Below are 23,478 nucleotides of genomic sequence, written 5' to 3' on the forward strand. Positions count from 1 at the left end.
TGTCTAAGCCCCATTCTTAACTCAGAGTCTTTGTAAGTGGGATGTTTGTAACTTGGGGACTGCCTGTACATTGAATTTTCTGCTAGAGCTCTAGTGCTGAAGTTCAGAAAGTGTACTACAGTTCTCTACCAGAGCTCCCGGCACCAAACTACAGATTCCTGGATTCCATTGGAAAGAACTAAAGTGGCTAATGGTCACTGCTGTAATTTCATAGCAGTGAAAGCACTTCATTCTGAAAACACCTCTTCCACACACAAAGCACTGTTTGCTACAATACATGGAACCGCTTTATTTATGCTTCTCATTTCACATCAAGAACTTCTCCTAGTGTAGTAAGAAGAATAAAAAGGTGCCTCCACTAAAGATTTATCATACTGGCAAGACTATGGCATTGTCGGAGACAAGAATTTGAATCAGGGGAAAGGTACTTTAAATTATGCTCCACTGGAATCATTGGGCATAACTTATCATTAAGGTTGCAGCCCCACCACAATTCCTCATTGGTTACATTTATATTCTACCTACCCCCAATTAGATCAGTACATTACAAACATCCCTCCTTCCTATTTTATCCACACAACACACCTGGAAAGTGGACCAATCTAACTGTCCTGGTTTGGCAGAGATTATTATTCTCTGCCAAGGTGAATTGTGCTCAGTAGCAGATTGGCAGCCAGTGGAGCTGAGGCAACAGAAGGGTTGTATGCTCCCTATACACCACTCTGGTGAGCAATCTGGCTGCTGCCCATTGGATAATTTGAAGCTTCTAAACAGCCTTCAAAGGCTACCCCACGTAGACCGCATTGCAGTAGTCTATTCGGAATGTAACCAGAGTGTGGACTACTGTGGCCAAGTCTGACTTTCCAAGGCACGAGTGCAACCTGGGTTTCCAGGCTCAATGATGAGTCCAGGAGAACTTCCAATTCATATCAATTGAAGGATTTGAAAGTATGTCTGTAATACAGGGTTAGTCAAAATGCATAGGCCAATAAGCCATTCAATTGAATGGCTTATTGGCCTATGCATTTTGACTAACCCTGTATATACAAATGATAATATTACAGGAGGAACAACAGATGGGATTGTTGTAGCATACAGGATTCCACGGTGTCAGCCTAAAAAATAAAGTCCAAATTCAGTGAAACTACAGCATAAAACTGCAGTTCATCCTGTAACTATTTTTACATCAATTTAGATCTCAATCCCATTGTGAGTCATTTGGAATAAACAGAAACATATTAACAATTCCATGCATTGAAGAGGTCTGCAATGGTTTGTACTCATCACAATTGGATGTATGTCATTTAAGATGACGCAGCAAGTGAAAAGGAGAAAGCCCAATCCAGAAAGAGGAAAAATCTGCAAGGGTGAGGCCAAATCAAGCACCTTTATTGTGTGGAAAGGGGGGTTTCAGCCCTTGTTGCTGGTTACGCAACCAGGCAACAATCTGTACCTGCTGTATTCCCTTTTCCTACAGTTACAAAAGTCCCTTTGTTGTAGTCATCCTATATTCCATGCTTGTAAAATACAAACAAAATATTTTATCTGCTTTTGCAAGCCTGATGCAAAAAGATATATGTTCATTTCCACTGTGGTGATAATTATGTATTGGTTGTATATTTCTTTTAAATGGATTTTATGTAGTGTGTGTTTTAAATGGTGGTATATGTTGTATTGTAATGTTGTTGTTCCCTGCCTCAATACATAGGGAAAGACAGGTAAACAATAATAATAATAATAATAATAATAATAATAAAGTATGGAAAAAACAAAATATGGATTGTCGATATTGCAATCCCAGGTGACAGCAGAATTGATGAGAAGCAACTGGAAAAACTTACACAATTTGAAGATTTAAAGATCAAACTGCGAAGACTTTGGCACAAGCCAGTAAAGGTGGTCCTGGTGGTGATGTTTTTATCATCTTTGTGGGAGGCTTCTCTCATGTCCCCGCATGAGGAGCTGGAGCTGATAGAGGGAGCTCATCTGCCTCTCCCCGGATTCAAACCTGCGACCTGTCGGTCTTCAGTCCTGCCGGCACAGGGCTTTAACCCACTGCGCCACCAGGGACTCCAGTACTGGGTACTGGGTACAGTGCCTAAAAACCTTGGCCTGCACTTAAAAATAATCGGTGTTTACAAAATCATCATCTGTCAGCTTCAAAAGACTACCCTACTTGGATCTGCATGTATTATTCGCTAATACATCACACAGTTATAGTTAAAGCATAGTTAAAGCAATGGTACTCCCCGTAGTCACCTATGGATGTGAGAGCTGGACGATAGGGAAGGCTGAGCGTAGGAAGATAGATGCTTTTGAACTGTGGTGATGGAGGAAAGTTCTGAGAGTGCCTTGAACAGCGAGAAGATCCAACCAGTCCACACTTCAAGAAATAAAGCCTGACTGCTCATTAGAGGGAAGAATAGTAGAGGCCAAGATGAAGTACTTTGACCACATCATGAGGAGACAGGAAAGCTTAGAGAAGGCAATTATGCCGGGGGAAATGGAAGGAAAAAGGAAGAGGGGCCGACCAAGGGCAAGATGGATGGATGGTATCCTTGAAGTGACTGGATTGACCTTGAAGGAGCTAGGGGTGGTGACGGCCGACAGGGAGCTCTGGCGTGGACTGGTCCATGAAGTCACAAAGAGTCTGAACGACTGAACGAATGAACAACAACAACACATCACACAGTCCTAGACACTTGGGAAGTGTCCAAAGTGTGATTGAATACAAAAGCTACCATAGTGATCTAGTTTGCTGTGTACTAATCTTGTTGCAAGGCGCCCCCGGTGGTGCAGTGGGTTAAACCACTGAGCTGCTAAACTTGTTGACTGAAAGGGAGTGGGGTGAGCTTCCACTGCCAGTCCCAGCTTCTGTAAACCTAGCAGTTTGAAAAATTCAGCTACGCGGAAGGGGCCTCCCAATAAATAAAGATAGGCTCTGTTTCAGAAAAAGGAAGTAGTGAAAAACCAACTGAGGATTCCATGTCAAAGGAAATAGAATCATAGAATCAAAGAGTTGGAAGAGACCTCATGGGCCATCCAGTCCAACCCCCTGCCAAGAAGCAGGAATATTGCATTCAAATCACCCCTGGCAGATGGCCATCCAGCCTCTGTTTAAAAGCTTCCAAAGAAGGAGCCTCCACCACACTCCGGGGCAGAGAGTTCCACTGCTGAACGGCTCTCACAGCCAGGAAGTTCTTCCTCATGTTCAGATGGAATCTCCTTTCTTGTAGTTTGAAGCCATTGTTCTGCGTCCTAACCTCCAAGGAAGAAGAAAACAAGCTTGCTCCCTCCTCCCTGTGGCTTCCTCTCACATATTTATACATGGCTATCATATCTCCTTTCAGCCTTCTCTTCTTCAGGCTAAACATGCCCAGCTCCTTAAGCTGCTCCTCATAGGGCTTGTTCTCCAGACCCTAATCCTGTGAAATTAATGGGAGTTGCCATTAAGCCCATACATACATAAACATACAAGGCCAGAAATGTGTGAAATGAAAAGGAAACTTCGAAGTTTACCACATTCCTCTTCTACACTGTAGAGTGAAGGCAGTTTGACACCACTTTAATTCTGAAACGGGCTCAATGCTATAGGGGATCCTGGGATTTGTAGTTGGGTAAAGCACCAGCGCCTCAGTCTCCTCAGAAAGCTATTCACTGAAGCGCCTCTTCCTATAAAAGGGCTCCAGACAGAAGAGGCTTTGGCGCATGCGCGGGCGGGCCTGAGGAAGGCGCTTCCCGCGTTTCTGAGGGAGAGGCTCAGGCCTTGTGGCTGAAGCCTCGTCGGGATGCTCCAACTCTTCTCCAAGGGCCTCGCTTTCTTCTGGCGAAGGGCCGAAGAGGAGGAGGAGGAAAAGGAGGCTGGCGAAAGGAGAGGTAGAAGAGGAGGAAGAGGCTTCGTTTCCCACCCAATGGGTTTGGTTGTTTGGGGAGAGAAAGAAAGGGATAGGCTTTAGAGGCCTTTGGTTCCCAAAGGAAAAAGCCAGGAGCAGGAATGGCAACGTGTCCTGTGCCTTTCTCTCCTCTCAAGTGGAAAATAGAAGGATGTGCAGCTCCAGCATTGCTTTTCCTTCCCAACTTGTGCTTCCTGCTTGATTTCTGGATACATCTACATTGGAGAATGAATACACTTTGACACCACTTGGCACAATGTGGTGGAATCATGGGAGTTGTAGTTTTACATGGTTTTATAATAGGCCTGAGCAAACTTGGGCCCTCCAGGTGTTTTGGACTTCAACTCCCACAATTCCTAACAGCCTCAGGCCCTTTCCTTTTCCCCCTCGAAAAGGAAGGGACCGGAGGCTGTTAGGAATTGTGGGAGTTGAAGTCCAAAACACCTGGAGGGCCCAAGTTTGCTCAGGCTTGTTTTATATGGCCTTCAGCTCTCTCCCTCCAAACAGTGCTGGTATTCTGTTTTAACTATTTATCATGCAGTATTATTTCATTGTTGCTTTACTAATTTGATAATTGGCTTTGTTTTCAAAGTGTTTGGTGGTTAGTTGCCTTGAGTCCCCCTGGATTGAAAGGGGGTATAAATACAATAAATAATAGCTCTATATAACACCATTTTTGTTCCTGGGTTGTAAATGTCATTTCCTAATTGGTTCCATCATAAAAAATATAGAGAAGGTTTATTAATAAATACATACACTTTATTGATTAGCCCTTACACCATATCACCATACCGAACCAAACAACAAAGCTTGAGACAACTTAATAAAACTCTATGTAGTAAGTTAAATAAGACACTTATAATAATACAGTAAATAAGTGTGATAAAACTGAATATATACATTATTTACCACAGTCAGCCCCACATATTTATTTACTTATTCATTTATGACATTTATATGCCGCCCTTCTCACCCCGAAGGAGACTCAAGAGCGACTTACAAGATATATATACATACAATATATTATATTATTAGCATAGTACAGTATCAGTATTAAATATTACTATATTGTACGATGCCATTATATTGTAATATTATTAGTAATATTACATGTAATATAAATATATGATTATATTATTAGTATTATATTGCATTACATTATAATATTATAAATATTTATTTATTTACTGTATTTGTATACCGCCTTTCTCAGCCAATTGGCGACTCAAGGCGTTTTCCAACAAATCAGTATACATAAAACATAATAGATAAAATACATTAAACAGTATTTAATCTGTATTTAACAGTATTTAATCTGTTTTCCGAGGAGGATTGTCTTCCAAGATTAAACAGTATAAGACATCACAAAAGCAATAAAAGCAACATTATCAGCGTCTCATTATTCTCAAGCATTGTCCAATTCCATTGTCAGGTCATTTGATTTCCTATATTAGGTACTCTGTACTCTGTATATTATATGTATATACAATATATTATATTATATTATATTATATTATATTATATTATATTATTAGCATAGCACAGGAGACAAGGTGGAACTGTCCCCTGGCCCCCTCTCTCTTCACTCTGGCTCAGAGCAGCAGTTGGTGCTGGGGGGAAGGATCCCCAACATATGTGGATCTCAGACATATTGCCCAAGATCACTTGCTGTGTTTCATATTTAATGAGAATTTGAACCTAGATTTCCCAGACTGCAATCCAGCACTCTTAACTTCTAGACTTCAGTGGCTGTACTTGTATTTTACCTGCTCTTTCCTACTTTTAATGTTTTGTCAGTTTTAATTAATGCTTTAAATGCTCTTATGCTGTCATAGCCATAAGTCATTTCATTATGACATGCCATATGTAGTTGGCATGATATTGACAAATGGACACAGGGCGGAAGTGACCAAATAGCAGCAACTGCAATGTTTTGTTAGCATGTAATAAAAGCCAATTGGCTATATGTTTGTGGGAAATGAAGCAAAGGTGTTGTTGAAGGCTTTCATGGCTGGAATCACTGGGTTGCTGTGACTTTTCTGGCTGTATAGCTATGTTCCAGAAACATTCTCTCCTTGCATTTTGCCCACTTCAGCAAAGGACAAGAGGGATCCTCTCATCTCGGCAGGAGTCTACCGTATACCATGCAGCTGTGGACAAGCTTGCATAGGGACCACCAAACGCAGCATTGCCCAAACATGAATCAAGAAAAATGAAAGGCACTGCAGGCAAATTCAATCTGAGAAGTCTGCATATTATTTGAGAACACAGAAATACTGGACCACTCTGCCAACCACCATGTCAGACTACACAAAGAAGCCATTAAAATTCACAAGCATGTAGACAATTTCAACAGAAAGGAGGAAACCATGAAAATGAACAACCTCTAAAATCAGGACAGTAAATAAAGAGCAACACTCAAAAAGCGGGGGAATTCCAGACAGGAATCAATCAGGAGCTAACACCTCCCAACAAAGGATCCCCAGACAGCAACCAGCCAGGCTTTGAAGCTGCAAGGCCATTAAATGCTAATCAAGGTGGCCTATTACAACATTCACACTTGCCACAGGCAGACAAGAGTTCTTTCTCCAATCCTGGACATTCCACAGATACATAAACCTCATTTTCCTAGCTTCCAGCAGACCTCACAACCTCTGAGGATGCCTGCAAAACATCAGGAGAGAATGCTTCTGGAATATGGCCATGCAGCCCAGAAAACTCACAGCAACTCAGACAAATCTGTTTTGCTTAAAACTGTTTTATATGTTATTTTTAGGTCTTGGCCACAGATAAAATACATTGTTCTAATGTGAGATTCCTAATAAATTATCCATTTGATATATGGACCAAGGTACAAGGTTTATTAAGCTGCAAAAACTTTGCTTTTGCGGGACATCCTGCAGCACAATTTGCTATAGTTTTTCAATGAATATCTCGACCAATTCAAAATAGTTCATGGCAGCCACAAAAATGATATTTCTGGAGTATAAAACTGCTTTCAAAGCGATATGCACAATTAAACAGGAAATGACACTTTCAAACCAAGAACATATTTTTTCAAATGTTGTTACATAGTGTAATAATAACAACAATAATACAAATCCAAGGATTTCATACTATTTAGCTGTGGCAGTTCAAATTGTATCACATTGCATTAATTCTGCAATGTAGTAGGCACCCTCTGCCATAAATTCCATCCCCCCCCCCCCCCCCCCGTATCACTTCAACCTCATTGAGTTGGATAAGTGATTCTCAGTATATATATATTTTACTTCAACTCCCAGAAGCCCTGGTCAGCTTGGCTAATCTTCAGGAATTCTGGGAACCAAAGTCCTAAAAAAAAATGACAAGATCAAAATATGAGAGCCAGTGATCTGGATTGAAAGGTGGTGGGTTATCAAACGGTTGAAAGACAGGATGTATTTAGAACCATAACTCTTTGTCTATATAGTTATGATATAGGCATGTTTTAGGTTTGTTGTTTTAAAATAACACCCACTTGTTTCATTTCACTTTCCCAAAATAACATGTTTTGCATCCAGATTAAATAGCTGGAAAAACTGGCAAACATAATATGTAATCAACCCGGATATCACATTTGAATCACTCAATATGGCGTCGTATGGATCACTTGCAAGTGGTCCATACATTGTAAAGAAAAGTAATTGGATTGAAATGTGTAGTCCGGTTTATATATAAATAGATGTAAATATCTTTTGTGTCTATAATATAGTGGATCCTTGGTATCCTTTAGGCTTTGAATCGCTGTGTGATGGATTTAATGTGCATTGTTACTATTTTGATACACACTGAATATGTGTCTATAATTAAATACCAATTATCTACATTTACATTTATCTCCAATTACATTTCTATCAGTTTTGGGCATCTGGGTCCTTCAGTTTCTTCTTGGCAAGATTTCTGCAGTTGCCAAATTGAATGGAGACCGTTGCTGAACAGACACTTTTTTCTAGTTTGGCTACAAATTCACAATTGGATTGTGGTCTAGGTTTTGACTGAGTCTTTTGAAGACACTCGGGTTCTTATGTTCCAATGTTTAGCTGTGAATACTTTTGTCAATCATTTTATATGTTAACAAGTATCGGAACCAAAACATGATTAAAATGAAATAAAACAACAATAACACATTTTCTAGGACATCTGGAATGAGCCTGATTTAGGCTTGGTTCATGTCTTCTGAGAATACTTTCTAATAATTATTTTGACATCTCAGTTTTTAACATTTTGTGGACGTGATTGCTTCTTGAGTAATTATGTCCATATTTTTGTGGAATGTATTTGTCACATGTGTTTACTTCTAATTGTTAGCAATCAGATTTCTAAGAAATACAGTTCTGTGAATTTTACTGAATGTGCACAACTTGGTATGCTGACATTCCAAAGTCAGTGTGATATCTTCTTGAACAAGAGGGCATAAAATATTTATTTTGAAAGTAAAGTATAATTGTTAGTAAACCAGTATAGCTTTGGAACCCATTACTTTTAAAGTGTTTTACAGAGAATTGGAATCAGGGTCTGTCAGTGCATTTTGACTGTGACATATTGTGACCCTGTATATACATTATTTAGTACCTCTTATCTGATGAGATTGAGAGTGATGTCCGCAATATACATACTTCTTCTCTAAAGATATATAAAGTGATAGATAGTGGCTTCACAGTACTGGATAAAATGGTTCATCCTTTGTCTCTTTGATTATTGGACAGTTGAATTTAGAGGATAAGTCCCAAGCTAATCATGCATCTTTCAAGTAATGCCCACATACAAAGGCATAGTGTGTTGATATATCCTGCTGACTAGTGGGATGACTTGAGCAGCTTATATTTCTTGGTGAGGTATTCATGATTGAGTTTTCATGCACTTGAACATTTTGTAAATAATGTTTCATTCCTTTCTATCACCCTTTAAAATTAAAATTAGTATTAACCATTTAAAAATGGATCCCAGAGACTTGTCTGGGTGTCAGTCTAGTATACAGGAAGACAAAATCCGCTGTCCAGAGATATTCAGTCTGCAACACCTAACATTCCTCACCATTAGCTATGCTGGTTGGAGTTAGTGGGAGTTACTGCCAAACTACGGAACATCTGATAGATTATGCTTTGCCCACCACAGTCTCCGATGCAGTCTAATGCATTGTTCCTCTTTGTTCTTGTAATGTTTGGGACTTCAATTCCCAGGCTACCTAATAATTGGACATTTTGCCATTGGAAACATTTTAAAAGCATATTTAAAGTGCAGAGAGGGAACATTTATGTGTGCATGCGAGGTGGTGCACTGCAGGAGAGGGCAGTGCCATTCCTACTACTGTGCCATTCCTTGAAAATACTGTAATAAACCTTTTCAAAACTTGCCATTTATTCCAATAGAAAGCTTTTAACATCCTGATTAGAGTGCATGGGGGGCATTTTCAGGAGAGTCACTGCTAAAGAGACGGATTAACATTCCCCATTGCGGTGACTCCCCCACAGAACAATACCATGTTTCTCCAAGTGCAATAAAACTTTAAAATGGAGACAGATTTCAGCATGGATCTGTCTCCATGATAGTCTTAAGTAAGGGGAATATAGTGCCTCTAACATTCTTGTCTAAAACCAATCCATCTGTTGCCTGTCCTTGTCTGTGAATTGCTTATGTGTGCTATGTATTTACCCAAAGAAAAGTGGAAAAGGAACTTCTTGTATTATTGTTCACCATTCACTATCCTGGGCAAGGTAAATGGAAAATACATGTAGAGGGCTACCATTTTCGAATCCTGACAATGACTTACATTTAATCTTACTGGGTTTTTTTCTAAGGAAAGTTACATATAAGATTTTGCCTTCCTGTTCATTGTTCTTGACCTTACTCCATCTTAGTTGCATTTTAATATTCTGAAGTGCAATTGGATTCTTATCAGCGATTAATTCGAAAATAAATGGGCTTAACTATAAGATTGAATTAATATTGAATTGTATTAGAATTAGGATTGTGGTCCTATAAAAAGGAGGTCTCAGTATGGAAAGGGATACTATATACTGAACTGTAATGCATAGTGAACTATAGAGAAATTCCAGGAGCTGCACAAAACCAGAAGAATGGGGAAAAGATGCTAAGGACAGATAAAGACATACTTTTTTTCTTGGCAATTTCCAAAATAGTTGATATGGAACTGAAGAGCATTCCTGGGGATAGCTTGCAGCACTGTTGTGGCTTTACCCAAGCTGTTCTTATCCTGAAATTGATTTGTACATCTAATAAAAACTCTTAATGAAATGTTATTGCTTAATAAACCCAGCATGGCTTGTTGCCTTCTGTCAAGCAGTTGCTCAAGGTAGGTAATTTAATTACGATCGCTTTCAAAGCAGTGATTATAAAAGGGAGGTAGGGGAGATGTGAATGACTTTAATACTTCTCCTGTTACCCATCTTCACTGGCATGAAACTTCCAGATGATTTGTTTTCTGCTTTATTCTATAACAAAAAGTACATCCAGAGGACCAAGAAAAGTTTTTAATACACTTATCTTGAAAGAAATACAAGGGGCACTTTGTATTGGCTTAAATATGTTTATCTTTTTTAAAAGATGTCAAAAGGGCAAAAACTGTACAAGGCGTAGTGACAAGATTTTGCCTGGACTATGGGATGATAGACGATTCCATTGTTTTCACCAATGATGCTGTCATTAGCAATGCGCCATTGCACGTTGGACAGAGGGTTGTAGCTCTTGTTGAAGAAGATAAAATATCTACTGGATTAAAGGCAATCAGGGTGAGTTTAAAATTACTGTGGAAATTCGTCAAGTTTTTCTGTAAACTGTGTACAAAATAAAATTCTGTTTATCCATTTGGTCATATTGAAAGCCCAAAGTGTTTCAGCACATGTTGCCTATGCAGTTATTATGTACCAAGAGAAATATTAAGGTTCTTGGGTGTGTCTCTATCACTTCATTATGGAGAGAAATAATAATCTGACTCAGATTCTCAATATTGTTTGAATGTGAGTCAGACGGGATAGGAAGCATCCAATCTTTATCTAGGTCACACAAAAGTAAATAATATAAAGTTGCTAGAAGTTGAATCATGGGCAGAACTACGCTAAATACAGTACATATAAAAGGAACATTGAATATTATGTATAGTGGAGGAGATTATTTGAAACCAAAAACTGAAACGGAAACAAAAGGGTTTTGAATTTAGGCCAGCAGCTGTTACGAAATATAAACTACATTATTAATAGAGCAAATGGAGGAATAATACAGTTTATTTTATAACACCTGATGGCTTTCTATGTTTAAAATCATTTTGTGAGTGTTTTTTTCAAATAATGTTACTCACTACATATAATATTCATGTGAAGTTTATTTTATGTGTACAGTATTGCATTTAGTAATTCTGTCCATGATTCCATGCACATATATTGGTAATTCCTCCAAGCATCCAGCAGATGGCAGACTTACCCCACTGAGTATATTTATTTATTTATTGTGTCAGGTGCGACCAGACAATTGTATTACATTTCTAACAGAACAAAACAAACAAACAGACAAAACACAACATTTGCAAACTTGGTAGTTGATTAAATGTCCTTTGACCAGTATCTGGCCACTTGGAGTGCCTCCGATGTTGCCGCAAGAAGGTCCTCCATTGTGAATGTAGCAGAATGGTATCTTAGTTTGAGTGTTGGACAGGGACTGTAGCAGACCAAGGTTCAAATTCCTTCTCATCCCAGAAATGACTCTGGGCTAGCCACATTATTCAGCCTTAAAAGAAGGTAATGACAGCTCCTCTCTGAACAAATCTTACCAAGAAAACCCCATGATAAGTTCTTCTCAGGGTCACCATAAGTTGGAAATGAATTAAAGACACTGAATAGGAACATAGAAATAGTACCTAAATGAGCTCTACCCTGTCACTTTGCACCTCCTTTTCCTTGCTAGTGTCCATACTCAACATCCTTAAGGAATTCTTCATTTTCATATTCAGCATTCCTGAGGAATTCATCATTTTACTTGTCTCATCCTGTATGAAAAGAGGCTACCATAGATATAACAGATTTCCGACAATTGCAATTAACACGAGTTGTTTTGAGGAGCATACAAAATGTTGCATGTAACATATCCCTTTGCATTCGTAATTGTCAATATAACATAAATATATTGTCGAAGGCTTTCATGGCTGGAATCACTAGGTTCTTGTGGGTTTTTTCGGGCTATAGGGCCATGTTCTAGAGGCATTTCTCCTGACATTTTGCCTGCATCTAAATTCATATACATTCATAGTGTTGCCTTGTTAAAAACGTTGTTCGGTCTCATTGTTGTCGTTTCGTTTTCCTATGTTGATTACTCTGCGTTTGGAAATGCTTGTTCAAAAAGCCGAGTCTTGACTTTTTTCTGGAATGTTAGAAAGGAAGTGGCCAATCTAATATCTATAGGGAGGGCGTTCCACAGCCGAGGGGCCACCGCTGGAAAGGCTCTGTCTCTCATCTCCGCCAAATGTACTTGTGACGAAGGCAGTAATGAGAGCAGGCAAAACGTCAGGAGAAATGCCTCTAGAACATGGCCCTATAGCCGGAAAAAACCCACAATAACATAAATAGATTTCAGGAGAGAAAACAGATCATATTTTTATCAATGAATTAATATGATGGTCATATAACAGTTGTGGACGGGAGCAAATGTGTTGCGAAGAGAAATAGCTGGAGCCCTTTCATAGCTATGAATTCATCTAGGAGAAATGTGTTCTCAACATTTCAGTGCCAGTGTTTTGTGTTGACCAAGGCCATTTCATAATAAATGGTCCTGGCGACCAATCCGGATAATATTTCTAACGTTTTATTTTACAAATATTTTATCCACAATTCAGATTATAGAAAGTAGGTGTCTGGAATATATGAGAGAGATTAGCAACTTTTCATTATAATTTTGTACTCTGTGTGGCATTAGTGATATTTTTGAAGTAAAAAACATTTGACCACCAATCAGCCCCATGACCCTACATGCATAAGGGCCATAATCTTGTCAGAATCTCTCATCTCAATTTTTCCTGGTTTCTTGTGGGTTTCGCCATGTCTGTCTAGTAGTCTGTACATACCAGTGTTTATAGAATGTTGTCAATTATGTGTATTTCAGTATGTTCGAAGCAGTTCTGTAGTATGTCTCCTCTACAGGGAATTATCAACAATCAAATCTTTTATATTCTTTTATATATCAGAAAACTGATTTGCAGGAAACTTTGATTTGTCCACTTTTATAGGTAGAAATCATACCTGATACATGGGAAGATCACAGCACATGTCCCAGTGAGATTGACTCTGATATTAAGACACTAATTGGAAATATTACATACCTAACTCAAGCTGGTGGATACATAAACCAAACAACCTCTTTCTCCTTCGATGTGGTTTCTAAAGGTGATTTACATTTTATTTTAAACTTACATCACTTTTTTTCCTTTTTCTTTGCATCTTTGCGTTGCAGTGAAAATGCCTTAGATGCCATAGTTTATTATATGCGGATTTAACATTCTTTACCACCTCACTTGAGCGTAAGAAAAATATTTTTATCTCTGAAAATCGTGTGTACAGGGATACACCTCAATTAACAAAGCCTCTAACAAGAACCTCCTTTTACCAAAGCCTATTTGCATCAATATATTTATTTATTTATTTATTTATTATATTTGAATACCGCCTTTCTCAGCCCGTAGGCAACTCAAGGTGGTTAACAGAGTAAAATTCAATGCTTACAATATCATAAATACAATTAAAAACATAACATATAATAAAAATTAAACATATTGGTAAAATATAAATTCATAGTGTCGCCTTGTTAAAAACGTTGTCCGGTCTCATTGTTGTCGTTCCGTTTTCCTATGTTGATTACTCTGCGTTTGGAAATGCTTGTTCAAAAAGCCGAGTCATGACTTTTTTCTGGAATGTTAGAAAGGAAGTGGCTGATCTAATATCTATAGGGAGGGTGTTCCACAGCCGAGGGGCCACCGCCGGAAAGGCTCTGTCTCTCATCTCCGCCAAATGTACTTGTGACGAAGGCAGTAATGAGAGCAGAACCTCCCCAGATGATCTTAAGGTCCTAGATGGTTCATAAGGGGAGATGCGTTTGGACATGTGAGTTGGGCCAGAACCGTTTAGGGCTTTATAGGCTAAAGCCAGCACTTTGAATTGTGCCCGGTAGCAAAATGGCAGCCAATGTTGCTGGTGCAACAGAGGAGTTGTATTCTCCCTGAGCACCGCTCCTGTTAGCAATCTGGCTGCCGTTCGTTGGACCATTTGAAGCTTCCGGACAGTCTTCAAATGCAACCCCACGTAGCGCTCGTTGCAGTACGGGATGTAACCAGAGCATGGACTACCGTGGCCAAGTCAGACTTCAAAGGTATCCCCCCTTCCCAATTTTCCTCTGTCTAGCTGTACGTTTTCCTCCTGATAATGGGAATGTTTTGGTTAGAGTTGTTGTTAGGGAAACAGAAAGTGGTGCTCATGATAATCTGCCAGGGACTGACTGTTGAAAGAAATGTGGAGAAGATGGGAGCACTGCCTATAACTCAACTATTAGAAATAGTGCAAAGCAGAGACAAATTTGTTGTTCCTGGAGGCTAAAACATAAACAAAGGGAACCTAGGTGTAAGAAAGAGTGATGTCATGGGTAGGAATTAGAAGTCTTAAGAGTTTTGTGATAATGTTCATTGGAGATCAACATTGGATTTCTATCGGTCAAGTTGCCTTTCTTGGGAGCTCTGAGTTAGGAGTTCTGGTCTTTGGTAATGTATCTTGCTTTCTTGTTTAAGATCAGTGCCTCTTGATTGGATTACAATTCTTGGATCAAGTTTCCAAGCTTTTGGAGTATAGTTGTGTACAAGTTTCAAGCCTTTGGATCTAGTTTTGCTTTAAGTGTTGAAACCCCTGGGTTGTCCCTGCTATTGGTTATTCTCAAGAATGTCAAGCTTATGAATATAACTGTGAACATGCTTTTACAGTATGGTTTTTGATTGTACCTTTGTGATTGCTTTGCTGATTTTGGAATACTTTTGTCTACTCATTTTTGAAACCGCCTTTTCTATTATGTACTCTTTTCTTATTGTTGAACTGTGTGGTATTTGGTGACAAGAAGTCACACAGGCAGCTGAGATGTGTGTACCTGTGTACAAAAATTCAAGTAAGCAGCAGTTGCCCTCAGAATTTCTTGATAAGAATATGTGAACAGCAAAAGAGAGAAAAGAAGAGAGCAGGTTAGCCTGCTCATCAGTTACGCCCACCATCTTAAAAACAAAAACAGAGATCTATATGCTTGGCTACTTCAGCCAAAATCATAATAGAAGTGAGGGCTGGTGAAAGAAAAAAATCTATGTCATTTTCCTTGGTAAGTTTGGTTTCAAAATATGTATGGATTTATATTTGTGGCATTTCTCCTCATTTTGTTTTGAAATTTTATCTTTGGTATTATGTTGAGAGCAATAACAATCCAATTTCAGCAACTAAGTAACAACTGCTGTTTAACTGTCTTGCTCTTCTGTTTGAGCCGTCGCAAACTAGGTTCCTACGGGAGAAAACCTTGCTAGCACGTCCCTGACGTCATGAGCCTGCGCCTCTCTCCCTGCCCCTTTCTCCGCCCCTTTCTCTTTGCCAGCGTGGTTTTTCCTTTGCTAGGGCAGCATTGCCCGCATTTTCTCTCAGTTGAATTCTGCCAACTGAGAGAAAATGCGGGCAATGCTGCCCTAGCAAAGGAAAAACCACGCTGGCAAAGAGAAAGGGGCGGAGAAAGGGGCGGGGCGAGAGGCGGAGTCTCGTGATGTCAGGGACATGCTAGCAAGGTTTTCTCCCGCAGGAACCTAGTTTGCGATGGCTCTTACATTCTATTGCAAATGGGTCAAATTGATACGCAAACTTATTGAAATGCATTGTGATTTTATTTTCAAGCCTTTAAACCTTGTAAAGGAGATTGGGTAGTAGCAGAATATGTTATTGACCCAACAACATGGACCACTAAAGCAATTTGTGTGGAACCCTTGAGATATAAAAGAATTGATAAGGTACGTCTAATGCCTGGTTGACTTTTGAGATTTCTTAGATTTTTAGTCAGCTAATACATAGTAGGTGAATGATAGATATATAGGCTATAGCAATCTGAGTTGTACTGCAGGTAACATGAAAAGGGTCCTGATGAATCAAACCAAAGGCCTATCCAACCCAATACAGGCAGTCCCCAAGTTATAAACAAGATAGGTTCTGTAGGTTTGTTCTTAAGTTAAATTTGTATTTAAGTCGGAACAGGTACATTTTTAAAGTGTAACTCGAGGCAGACAAATACACACACGCACACACTCATACAAACATACATACTTTGGATAGCATAGGGGAGGGTTAAAACTGGTGTTTCTTTTGTTGTCTGTGCCCCTGTTGAGAAAATTGCACCTCATTTCTGCTCCTGTGATAGATTTTGAAAAACCTTGTGGATTCATGATAAAGCTTCAGTGGAGACCCCTTTTCCCATGGTAATAAATCTTCCAAGAGTGAATTTCTCTCCCTAAGGATAGATTTATCTCACTTCCTGTTATCTCAGCCCCGTCCTTAACTATGAGTCATTTGTAGATTGGACATTTGTAACTCGGGGACTACCTGTAATCTGTTTCCAAAGGGGCCCATGAGATCCTTTTGTGGCAAGCTCAAAAAGAGAATCTTTACACCCTCATGTTCCCTGAAGCTGATGTATACATCCCCTGTTGCCAGGGAAAATACATTGTCATTGATATCCATTGGCTGCCTTATCCTTGATGAATGTACCTAGTTCTGTTTGAAAGCTGTTAAGTTTACAGACAGCATTACTTATCACAGTGGCAAATTGCAGTTGTGTAATGTGCAAAGAAATATTTCTTTTTGGTCTCACCTCATTTTACACAATTTGTCTTAATGAATTTTCAAGGTGTCATTATCTAATATTGCAGCCACTGTCTCTATACCATGCATCATTTTATATACCTCTAATGTTCGTAGTCACTTTTTTAAAAAGGCTAAACATAGTTCAAGGAGAACGGCTTCTGCTCCAAAATTGATTTGGTGTCTCATTTCTAATTTTTATTGCTTCTGGACTCACACTGCTTGTTCTGTATAAGAAAAGCAGTACCTTGATTGTGCCCCTTAAAGTAGGTCATAGATTTCTTAAACTGTTCAACATGGTGAAATTGCAATTGCAGTCTCATTTTGTTCAAGATTCTGAAACTGGGAATGGATTCATAGCTATTGCCTGCTGTCACCATATATAAAGGGTAAGATAAGCAGTAGTGCCTAAATGGACTACAAACAGGAAATGTTACTCTTATTCTTCAGGAAATAGTGGAATCTGTATATTTGAAAATAGTATTAGATGTCAAAGTAAAGGTTCTTCAAGACAATATTTAAGTCAAGTAACCAACAGTAGACTTTAAGAATTGCACAGCACAACAACAACAACATTTTTGGTGTCTTGGTTTTTAGGCCTGTTACTGGGGTTATTTGGGACGCTGTTTCAGAAAATTGCATCGGATTGACTGCATCAGCTCTAGTTTCTTATACATATTTATGATTTTATATGGATGACTGGTAGATGGCATATGTTCTGTATCTTAAAAACTAGTGCTGGTAGGGCAGGGGTGTCAAACACATTTCCACTTAGGGCCACATCAGCCTTATAGTTGCCTTCAAGGGACTCATGTCAGACTGTATAACTATGCTGCTCTGATAATTAAATTATGTGGTCCACAGGCTTTGTGCGTGACGTGTCTGATTAAGGACAACTGGTGCCATTTTTGGAATCATATACCCAGTCAAATGTACCCAGAAACAGGGCTAACATTTGATGTACCAAAAAGTGTGTTCGCTAGTGTTATCAGTGACACTGTTTTAGTGTTTGATCATGGTTAAGAATTAGTTTATGACATAATTAAGTCTAAATCAATACATTTAGTTCAGGCATCCTCAAACGGCTGCCCTCCAGCTGCTTGGGCCTCCAACTCCCAGAATCCCTAACGAGCTTGTTCAGTTGTCAGGAATTCTAGGAGTTGACGGCCCAAACAGTTGGAGGGCCACAGTTTAGGATGCCTGATTTAATATAACTGTGACAGCTTTGTGATTTGAAATACAGATGGCCAGCTCAATAGTTTTCTCCAGAAACTTTAAGTAGCTTTATGCATACTTGGATTAAAGGTTTATATTGATTACTGCATTTTAACTTTGCATTTGCCAACTACAATTATTTCAGGTCCGTGTATCCAGTCTGTGTGGAAGAACTGGTGTTGTAGATGACAGTGTGTTTTTCACTCTGGATTCCCTGAGACTTGCTGATGGTTACGTGCCTCAAAGATATGACTTGGTCAATGTGGTTGCTGTGGAAAGTAACCAGTCATGCTACATATGGAGAGCACTTTGCATGGCTCCTGCAGATAAAAATGCGTAAGAATTGGGGTGTATCCCCAGTAGGTGAAATACTGTTGCACCCGATATACCTCACAGAGTCCATACATATGTATAGAATTGCCCCAAAGCTTTTCTGCAGTCTACATGGCACATCAGCACGGGTTCTCTGTCCTCCTGTTGGCTGCAGCTGTTTAACTGCCCAAAACACTCCCTGCCTTGCTGATTTTGTCACTTATTGGGAGTTCACAACAGAACACCCTACTATGTGAACACCAAAAGTGACATCGTTAGGAAGCTGCTTCTGGCCAGCAAAACAAAAGTGGGTCTTTTGCTGTGCAGACACTGGATCATCTTGGATTCAGACCAATCAAGCAGTCCTGTCAAAAACACAATGGGTCACTCCAGAGTAACATGCAGTACTTTTTAGGCCAAATTAATAGCTTGAAGAAGTATTTCTGCTGTAGAACTGGCTGTACATCATGTGGGCAGATCATAGCCTTTTAAAAATTTATTTGGACTGAGACATTCCAACTAGTGCTGTTTTTCATACAAAGTAAACTAATTGAAGTTGGGTTTGTTTGTTTTTTAAATTTGGAGTCCTGGGTCTATACCAGGCATGGGGCTCACTTTGGTTCTCCAGGTGTTTTGGACTTCAACTCCCACCATTCTTAAGAAGCCTTAAGCTGACTGGGATTTCTGGGAAGTCCAAAATACCTGGAGGGCCAAAGTTTGCTCATGCCTGGTCTATACCTAGATACCCAGGAATATATCATGGTAACTAGTTGCAGTGTTGTGGACAACACTTTTTTGAAAAGCTGAACTTGCTAAAAAGGAGTCACGTGAACACAACCAAGAGTCAGATATGTTTGTCTTCTAACACAGCATCAAGAGCTTGCTCTTTATTGTGGCTCTTTACAAAGCATGCCTGTAGTTTTCATCACTACGTAAATTCAAAACTTTCTTCCTGTATGTTGATCTTCTCCAAAAGGAAAGGATGAGAATCCTTTTAAAATAAAGCACAGTTTAAATAGAAACACAGCTGATACAGAAAGGAACCTAACACATCCATGTCAGAAATTAATCATTTTGAAATAGCTGTTTGAAAATTCTGTATGGATTTTTATAATACAAGGAAGGTCCTAATTATGTATTTTGCCAGGTCTTCTATAACCCAAGGAACCATCTGCAGTGAGTCATGGGAACACTTACTGAAAGACAAAGAAGGACTTGAAGTATCCAAAATAACAAACATTGGCAAGCTCAAGTTAGGAGTAACTAAAAGCATGGAGGTCTGGATTGAGTGAGTTGTAATTATTTTCATTGCCTACTTTTTTTTTCCTTTTAAAGGTCTTTTTTCACACCCACTCTTCCCTATGGTATGTTTCTATTGCTGGTCTTTGAAGCGTTAATTTAACAATGTGCATATTGTGGAAATAAGGCCCGAAATGCCTTAATATGTACCAGATCCTGTCTGATCTTGAAAGCTGAACAGGACCAGTCCTGGATAAGAAACTTCCAATGAATGCAGGTGCTATAGGCTGCATTCATTGGAAGTGACAAAACCACAGGAAGGAACTGACAAAACCACCTCTGCATATTCCTTGCCTAAGAAAATCCTTTAACATTCAACAGGCAACTTTGAAGGCAGAGGCATACACATGCACATGCATGTATTATGGCAGGGAGTAGGCAAGTAAAATGTTTGTTTTTTTAAAAAAATTCAAACCACTGGAGGGAAAAGAATACTCATATGAAAAACCTATAGTCTGACAATTAGAAAGGTAAGTATACATTTAGTGAAGTTGCATCTCATAGTGAACTGGGGAGTAATTATTTCCTTTCTTTCCTTATTCTGCAAAATATCAAATATGCCTGTCACACCAAAACTTTTCTATCAGATCTCAAATAACTTCATACAAGACATTGTATCTTTGTGAGTAATAACAGTTTTGCTTCACAACTATTTCTAAAATCAATAAGATAAAACTAAGTTTTTAAAATCTATACACATAATAAAGTGAAAAGTGTGTGTGTGTGTGTGTGTCAGAGGTGTCCACTTACACAGACAGCCTCCCGCCTCTACAAACAGGCTATAGTTCCCAGTACTGAGACGTCTCCAAAGGCACTCCCTCCACTGACATTCCAGGTTAGAGTGAGCACCATGAACATGTAGCCGAAACCCTGCCAATGTCTTCCCCAAACACTACAGCCCACCACCTTTCATTCGGGGACCATTTCATCCTATAGTTGACATGTTTCATCCACCACAGACAAGCACCCCAGGGTTCTTTTCTCTCTCATTGATGTGAAATTTGCATGACCCTGCCTACTGCCTCTTCCTTAACCCTTTCTTATGGCACACAGCAAACAGAGGAATTGACCACCAACTAAACAGACTGGAGAGGTTTGGGAGACTGACTCAACAGGATGGAAGTTGTAGTTCACCCTGCATCAAGGCAGAACACTGTGACCCCCTTCAATAATGGACCTGGTCCACATTTGGCACTCATTAAAGACTGACTTTTTCTAATCAATAGTTTTACTAGTTAGCTAAATGATATTACCTAACACCCCAAAACAAACAATGCTTTTTTCAAATAACCCGGGCACCGCCGAGTACCCAAGCTAGTATTTAGTAAAAGGTAGCTAGTTTATTTAGAATATTGAGAGTCTTTCAAGATAGAAGTTAAAATTTTGACAACATTTTGTTGAAAATGTAGAATTATGAAAGAGAATCCTGATGTGAGAAGAGTCTTTTGCTCCTTGTTTTTCATTTATCCTTAGTTAATTTGAACCAGGCATAAGGCTGTGGAAGTGCAGTACACAGAATGTAGTACATTGTCAGTGGTACCAAATGAGGAATGCACGTAGGGATCAAGACCTCTCCTTCTGGTAGTTTGCACTCAGCACACTGGAAAAATCAATAAGCCAAACCAAGAAAAGTAGGGCCTGATCTCATTAATTCATCTATGAACCATATCCAATAGTGCTTTCCCAAAAAGCACCACCTTTTGATTCCACTTTCATTAAGACACAATGGAGGGAATCATAAAGTCCTCCAAATGTTAATGGACTGCAACTCACAGCATTCTTCACACTGGCTTGGTCTGGTAGGAGCTGTAGTCCACATTCTTTTTCAGTGTGATTTCACACCTCAGTTTAGTGAACCCTCTTTTATTTTTTGCGACAACCCCCTTCCTTCACAGTCCCCTTTGCTGCCTTATATTATTGGAAACATCTGCTGGATATGAGATCCTCTGGCAAATGTATGGACTCCTTATATTTTCAGTAGGGCGCCTTTGATATACCCTCTTCTTTGTATATTAATGATTTCTTTGGGCAGGTGTATGACAATGCCTCACTGTTGAAATGCTACTATCTTGAAACATAATGCTTTTTTACATAACGCAAATATTAAGGTTTAAGTCATTTCTTTCTTTCTTTAGGAACAAAGGGAATACAACACATCATTTAATTAGCTGCAAATTAGGTGGCTGGGATAAAGAGAGACAATTTTATCTGGAAGTGCCAGGTAACAGTCAGAAGAGTTCAACAGCAACTATAGTATAGTCTGTTGCACCCACAGGAATTAATTCTGGTAAATATAATTCATCTGCAAGTTACATTTGTTGTAATTGGAGTGGCTTAATTTGCTTTCTTTCCTTTTTTAAAGGAGTTGCATCTACAGACATTAATAATGTTGGAGGCTGTGACAGTTCTTTTGTCAGTCAAACAGAAAAACTGAGCTGTGAAAAAGTACAGAATGAAGATATGGAAGAAAATACGGATGAAGCCAAGGAGGACATCTTTTTGCCTTCTGGGGGAAAGATTTCTATTACGGTTTCATGCACTGCAAAGTAAGCATATGTTCTATCTCCTACTGAATTTTTTTCAATAACAATAGGTTATGGTTCTCTACATTGGTTTCCAGAACTGTAAGAGAAAGTCAGAAGGAATTACAATAGAATGTGTATGTCAAAGCATCATCTATATCAATCCTCAGTTTATGGCACTGCTTTAGCAATTTTGTATGTATATATATTTAGTTCAGAAGACCCAGCTTTCTAAAAATGGATAAACATATGCATCATTTATGCTTTATTATTATTCTCCTTTGCCTACAAAGTTGAGGAAGAGTGATAGTTCCCTGTAGTGTTGGCAATGGAATCACCTAATTAAGCAGTTGATCTCATCAGGGAAGTTGCTGCATCCAAGAGGGGATTCTGGCTCTCTGGGGTAGGCACTAATTACCCAGAATTGCTCCTAAATTAATTCTTGCTTTTAGGTAGCTTCTGAGGGTTTTGTCTTTTGCAGCAGATGCAACTGTAAAGTGGTTAAATTAATGTAAAATCAAAGGTTATCGTATCCCTTAAAGAACCTGCATATGTTGACCATAGCTCTCAATTGTCTCTATTATCATCTGATCCAGTTAACTTTAGATCTGTCAGACTAAAACTTTCTTCATCCCAGTCCACAGTGAGAAGTGTCTGTGAGTAATAGTTACCCTGTTTCCCTAAAAACAAGTCTTGACCGGAAAATAAGGCAAAGCATGATTTTTTTTCAGGATGCTCATAATATAAGCCCTACCCCAAAAATAAGCCCCAGTTGAGATCCTCAGCCAGACAGACACATTTATCGGTAATCATCATCATCATCTGTCATCTGCATGCATTATTCGCCGATAGATCTCACAGTCCTAGACACTTGGTAAGTGTCTGACGTGTGATCAAATACAAAAGCCAGCATAGTGATCTTGTTTGCTGTGTCCTAATCTTGTTGTGTAACAAATAATAATCTTTATTTGTATCCCGCCCCATCTTCCCGAAGGGACTCAGAGTGGTTTAGAACACAATCACAGTGCAAACCATAAACAATAATTAATTAAGGCGAACAACAAAATTAACAAAATTAACAGCAAAAGTAACACTAAAAATAAAACATACTAAATTGACACAACAACAACATTCATAAATAAAAGTAAACAGTGTTGATGTTATATAAACAAATTAAATTATATAAAAGGTAGTACATCTTTTGCAGCATATGGCAGACATATTGAATTATAAAATAAGAATAGTACTGTATCGTTAAAGATAAATAAATAATATTGTTGACATAATATTATGACGATGTTCCAGAAGAAGATGACGTGACTGTATTTGAATAAATATAGATTGCTGTAC

At 38.9% G+C, this 23,478-nt stretch overlaps 1 protein-coding gene across 1 annotated transcript in view; it reads left to right on the plus strand.

Annotated features, from left to right (window-relative positions):
- The first annotated feature begins 3,729 nt into the window (after positions 1–3,729).
- The window catches only part of MOV10L1 (Mov10 like RNA helicase 1), a 48,286-nt gene continuing 28,537 nt past the window's right edge, over positions 3,730–23,478 (plus strand). The window contains exons 1-8 of the mRNA XM_060777786.2: positions 3,730–3,876; positions 10,479–10,663; positions 13,147–13,303; positions 15,824–15,936; positions 18,141–18,331; positions 19,455–19,595; positions 21,742–21,827; positions 21,969–22,152. Coding sequence (XP_060633769.2) covers positions 3,789–3,876; positions 10,479–10,663; positions 13,147–13,303; positions 15,824–15,936; positions 18,141–18,331; positions 19,455–19,595; positions 21,742–21,827; positions 21,969–22,152 — 1,145 coding nt within the window. The 5' untranslated portion in view covers positions 3,730–3,788. The remainder of the gene's footprint in view (positions 3,877–10,478; positions 10,664–13,146; positions 13,304–15,823; positions 15,937–18,140; positions 18,332–19,454; positions 19,596–21,741; positions 21,828–21,968; positions 22,153–23,478) is intronic.

Source organism: Anolis sagrei, chromosome 5, assembly GCF_037176765.1.
Source record: "Anolis sagrei isolate rAnoSag1 chromosome 5, rAnoSag1.mat, whole genome shotgun sequence".
Classification (NCBI taxonomy): domain Eukaryota; kingdom Metazoa; phylum Chordata; class Lepidosauria; order Squamata; family Dactyloidae; genus Anolis; species Anolis sagrei.